At 37.3% G+C, this 6075-nt stretch overlaps 1 protein-coding gene across 1 annotated transcript; it reads right to left on the bottom strand.

Annotated features, from left to right (window-relative positions):
- Positions 1-1461: 1461 nt before the first annotated feature.
- On the bottom strand, positions 1462-4315 carry LOC115960523 (probable 2-oxoglutarate-dependent dioxygenase At3g111800). Its single transcript, XM_031079461.1, has 2 exons — positions 3372-4315; positions 1462-1925 (listed from the first exon to the last, which is right to left on the bottom strand). Exons 1-2 carry the CDS (start codon positions 4197-4199, stop codon positions 1683-1685), a joined length of 1071 nt encoding a protein of 356 aa, XP_030935321.1. The 5' UTR covers positions 4200-4315; the 3' UTR covers positions 1462-1682.
- Positions 4316-6075: the final 1760 nt, after the last annotated feature.

Genomic DNA, 6075 nt, shown 5'->3' with positions numbered 1-6075 from the left:
GCTGCATTGGTTGCATGCCTATGCAATAATTTCCAGCTCAAGTTTGGGAAATAGCGAACATTATTGTTGCACATAACCATACATACAGCTGAAATTGTGTTTTGAAAAAATGATTTCAACTATGTCCCGTGTACATAATGTGCAACTATCTTCATTCAATAGAAAAATGCCCACAAAGTTCAACTTGCTTTCTTGTTTTGGACAACCTTCTTTATTGGTGCAAATTGCTTGTGAGTTGTGGCATTCCTTCTCTTGGAACGTTCTTCCCAATGCTCACTAAACTGCTACATGTGTTTTTGTTTCAAAATCGTGGGTTTATCATTATCATTTAGTATTTTCATTATAAATTTTGTGGAGAAAAAATGATAATAATATTTCCATTATCATTTTTAAAAATAAATTATGAAGAAGAGAAAAGAAAAAAAAAGAACAAGCATCCTTTCCCCCTCCCCAAACACCCCCCCCCCCAAAAAAAAAAAAAAAGGTAAAATACTACCACGCACTCTATTATACACATTCTGAATGGCATTTTTTTTTTTTAAATGAACTAACAATCCTCAAAAGAACTGGAAACTCTACGTCATGAAGAGTGGGAGATACTTCCCAAGAGGGACCAAGATAGCTTTTTGCCGGAGCATCAAAACGAATTTTGGAATATCCATCAGTAATAATTTGATTATTCCTGCAATAATTGCCAAGTTAAGAGCCCAAGCAATTGCCCTTGCCTCTGCTGCCACGGTGCAACTGCTACATGCAGGATCCCCTCACAAATGCGCCTTCTGAGTTTCGACAAATAGCAGCAACACATGCCTTTTTGTCCTGAATTGTAGCATCAACATAAATCTTCAAATAATCTGGTATCTCTTGGATTTTGGAGGGGGTAATATACTCAACTGATGTTAATGGAAGCTTTTGGTTACTTTGAAAGGCAATTCATCCAAGTTTGAAGTTGCTGCCATTATACAGGACCTGGTTTCCCAATTTCCATCACACCCATTATCATGGCTAAATAATGAGTATAATGCTCCTTAGGAGCTTGCAGTTCTGCCTCATCAACAGTTGAGGATATTGCAAATTTAATAAGATCAATAGGGATGCTCCAGTGTTGCAAATCAAACTGCCCATGCCACCACGCATTTGGCAAATAAATGGACACAAATTTCTTCTGCAACATTACCTCTAAAGTGTAGTAAGAGTCCAACCACAGAGCAACATTTGTGGCAAAGGCTTCTTGTATCAGCCAGACCCTACTTGGAATCCATAATGGAAATTGCTTGTTCAATTATGTTGCTGCTATCATTCAACATCCGATGACTAATTAGTATAGCACTAAAATGCAACATCCTAGCAAACAATGCTCAGTGTTAACCATTTGGTCTTGCTCCCAACGACTAGTAATTGTGCAAAGCACCTTCCGGGGCAATAGTTCAATACAACTGGCTAAAAGTGCCAAGTCAGATCAGAAAAAGAATAAAACCCTTGCACATAATTATCTTTGAGGAAAAATTTAAAATTGTGAATTACCGAAAAAAAGGAATATCATAGATACTGATGGATGTTTTTATGGTTCCATCTAACCAAAAGAATGAAAACCACTAATACTATGCTTTCACTTAATCATAAGACTACAAGGTCAAGGCAGATGGCAGAAAAAACATAGAAGAGGGGTAATTTCCTATCTCTCAGTTAAGCAGAAGTGAATCAATATTTCGTTTTCCATCTGGACCTTTTGTGTACCATGATGACACGTAATCTCCATAAACAACTTCACGGTACCGGGGAGAAGCTCCATTGACAAGCTCAGAAGAAGGGGATATTTTCACTGCCTTGGCAGGATCATGAAATGTGGCAACTGAGAGTCGTGCTTGAGTGGCGTTAGTTACAGCCCTATGTACAGCACTCCTATACTTCCCATTGGTTATAATCTGCAGGCAAAGAAGAAATAACATGATGTTACTGGCTACAGAAACAACGCCCAAAAGAGACTTCTAAGCCTACAGAATGACCAAAAAATGCATTGTCAGTTTTTCTAGTGATGACAACACTTCTCCAAGAGAATGGTGCTGCTGACAAAATTTTGACATGCTACCACACAACCATGTATATAATGCCAAGATCTCATATACTTAACAGTAATAAGTGATACTTCTGATAACCTAAATTTTATCTAACAACACCAGGTTTAATGATCAGCAAGCTTCACACATGTTTACAACATGGACAACCAGACTAAGCTACAAACAACTAATCCCTATCGAATATTACAACACTTTGTTCTGAGTATTTCTTACATTCTTACACAAAAATCACCTATATCTGTCTTCTTGCCTAACAAATTTTCATTAAGATGTCCTTACGAAGATCCTGTTCTCTTGCTTTGTACTCTAGTCTTGCAATAAAGCAAAGTCCAGAAACAGTCAGACCTGATCATGTGAGAGTACTTAAGTTGGATTAAGCTTATGCATGGATGAAGGAAGATAGGCATCCAAACATCTATGTGTTTAAAAGCAGTTTTTTGTTGATTGCTTATTTGTTGAAAGTTGGTTAAAGTATAGTTGTATCAAGAAGAAGTGAGATTTTAAAAAAACTGAACATAAGCAAATAAACTAATAGAAAAAAGTTGAGGCAAACAGGAGGGTTCTTTAGGGTAACTCCACTGTTGTTTTCTTAAAATCTTGATCATTCATGGTGAATGAGTCAGTGGTTTACATTTTTGTACACCTTATCTGCATAAAAAAAAAACATTGACTACTACTAGTTTTGCTATCGATCCATATCACTGATGACATAGCAAATTTTAAATCACTCATCTAATGATTAGAAATTTATGAACATGTCATCTACATCTAAAAAAACATTGATTAGTACCATTTTTTCATTTATCCATATTCGATGTTGTAACAAATTTTAAAGGCTTAAATATATGTGTGAAACTCATTCCTGAAAACTTGAATCTCGGCCCTTACCACTCACACCTCACAAAGCACTTATTCTTGTAGAGTGATCACCGCACCAAGTGCTTGGTGGTTGGTCCCAAAAAGTTAGTAAATGAGCTATTTTAGTTCCTAAGTTTAGAATGGCCACTTTTAGTTCATTGCATGACATGGCCAAACTAAAACTGACACGTCATCACTCAATATAAACTAAAGGTGATCACTTTTGTTGTGGTAAGGACTAAAATCGATCACTTGCTCATGACTGAATGTTGAGAAATTTAAGAATCATTTATCCACTCAACAACAATGAATTCTTGAAAAAAAAAAACAACAACAACAACATAAGTGATGGACAAATGAGCAATGCAACAGTAACTAAAAAAGCAGAGCCAGAGATAAACTGTACAAAACGGACACAAAAGATAAATAAGAAACCTCGGTTTGATCGGCCAAGATGACAAGAATGGCGTCAGACAAAGGATCAACGGTGATCCATTGATCATCCTTGAGAACTTCAAGTCCTCCGACGTCGTCTTGGATGAGAAGCGTGATGGCACCCATATCGGAATGAGGTTGCAGACCCAAAGTGAGGTCTGGCTGAGGACACGGTGGGTAATAGCTGATAGTAATATTCTGGTACAACTCACCCACAGCTTCTTCTATGTACGACCCTCTAAGCCCAAGGCTCTCCGAGATCAAACCCATGAGCCTCTGAGCCAAACCCTTCATTTCATCGCTGTAGCTCGCCACGGTTTCTCTGTAGTTTTCAGGGAAGTGGGGCCAGCGAGATGGGTCTCGACGAGAGAGAGGGAGAGTGTGGTGGTCGAAGTAGTCTCGCCAGTCCAAAACGACGGTGTCGTTTTCATCGCTGAGGAGCATTCGGGAGCCGTAGCCTTGGGAAGCGAAGGAGTGAGGGTCGCACGAGTAGGTGAGCTTGTCGTTTATGGAGCTGTGGTTGAAGAAAGTGAGGCCTGTGGTTTTGATTTGGTGGAGGAGCTTGGTGGGGACGCCGTGGTTGGTGACGTGGAAGGCTCCGTAGTCTGTGCAGGCTTGAGCGATTGTGGAGCGGATTGAGGGGAGGTGGGTCGGGTTGAATTCGAATAGGTCGATGGTGGGGATGGTTGTGGCGGCGGCGGCGGTGGACGAGTGGTGGTGAGGGCGGTTGTGTGGAGGTTGGATGTATTGAGGTGGGACCTGTGAAAGTTTGGCTTCGGCGATGGCTTGAACTCTCACCATGGGCTCGCCACCTACTTCCATTTCCATTTCAATTGAATTTACCACAACGAAATGATGCGATGTATACACAACAGACCGACAAACTGAGAGACAGCGAGAGGATGACGATGCAAATGAAATCTAACACAGATCAATATTCTTCTTTGAAGTGCCGTGTGCCATATTTTTTTTATATTTTTTATTTTTTTGATAGGAAATTGCACATTAGGTCCAAAATTTTAGAATTTACATTTTACATGAACTTTGAAATTGTTTGGAGTTTAGATTGATATTTTAGAATTTGAATTTTAATACTCTAAATTTTGAGGGGTTTGTATTTTTTTAAGTGTAAAATATAGTGGATAAAATTAAAATAATAAAATGTTAATGTTTAAAATTCAAACCTAAGAATTGTAATTTACAATTTATCATTTTTTTCTTTTTCGAGAAAATAAATAATACTTTTATTTTTGTTTTAAAGTTTGGGTAAATTTTTATTGTCTTCCCTTAAATCTCGAGACTGTTCATTTTTTATCTACCAAGTTTGCGTATGTTTTCAAAATTATCATTCAATCCATGTCCATAACTGACATAGCATTAATAAAATCTCCTTAAAGTTTCCTACAATACATTATGCCAAAATCTAAAATTTTAATATCTTCTTCAACATGATGAAATGCGGAAAGTTATCACATCCTCTTCTAATATATACCCCTCACCTTCCTTGAATGCCAATTTTCATCATTTTATTTGTTGTATTTCTAGAAACTTGAAAGGGAGGAATGTTATTTATACAAATGTTTGAAGGAGAGCATCATATCTCAAGGGAGGTTATTGTATATGTACTATTTTTTTTTTAATTGATAAATTTTTAAGTGATTTTTTTTAATCTTCTTATATTAAGAAAATGGAAATAACAAAACAGCTAACCGATTTATCATTACAAAATAAATATTTTTTCAAATAAATAGAAAAAACCCAAATATCTAACAAAGAAAATGTGCGGCTAACGAGGACTTATTTTTATATCTTCACAAGTAGAGGACCTGCACAATCTTGCTTCTCTCAAGGAAAAATGCAGTGTTGGATTAACTCTTCCAAATTGCTTGGATGCGCAGAAGAGATTGGTTCATTGAAGTGTTCTATAAAGTAATTCCCAATGTGGCAATGTTCCTTCTGTTTGTCAGCCATTCACCTTGCTCAATTTTGATTGCCTCTATGAAATGTCTTCTCCTTATTCTAACAGTCACTAGATGGAAAACTTAAAATTTTTTGTCACTATCCTTCGGCCACAACTTCTTTACTTACTTTCACATTGTTTCTAGTCTCAACAGCCATTTCCCATTTGTCCAATACTTGTTGCAATTTGCAAGTAGGCCTTAATCAGAGGCAGAACTACATATGGGGAGGGCATCCTCCAACCCAACTTTTCAAAATTTATCCTTAAATTTAGCTAAAATTTTCACAAAAATATATGGATGACCCCCCTCCAAAATTTTCAGATTTCTCAATTCTCATATAACCTTTTTAAATTTTTATATTTGTTATTACTTTGGCCCTTCATTCCTGAAATTCTAGTTCCACCCCTAGCCTCGGTCATGAAATTCTTTGTTGCATATCATTAAGGCCACCTACATGGCTTGAATCCTTGGGCATAGCTGAAATGAGGGGATGCCAACTTGGTTTTTGAGTCTTTGACCCAAGCTTGCTTAACAATCAAGCAGTTTCTAGCGTCTCTAAAGTCTAATCCAAGCTGCCTCGAACCTAAAATTTTTTTAAGCACAAACTCTTTTCCCTTGTTGGATTCCAGTACAATGGGACAGTGATCAGAAGTCGCTGTAGCCAAATGATTAATGCAATGCTAGCAATTGGAAACATGATCCTCCATTTTGCATTGCAAATCCCCATATCCAAGCGTTCTTTT

This window comes from Quercus lobata, chromosome 9 (genome assembly GCF_001633185.2).
Source record: "Quercus lobata isolate SW786 chromosome 9, ValleyOak3.0 Primary Assembly, whole genome shotgun sequence".
Lineage (NCBI taxonomy): Eukaryota > Viridiplantae > Streptophyta > Magnoliopsida > Fagales > Fagaceae > Quercus > Quercus lobata.
Note: the sequence above shows the minus strand (reverse complement) of the source record. Positions and strands in the feature narration are given on the sequence as shown.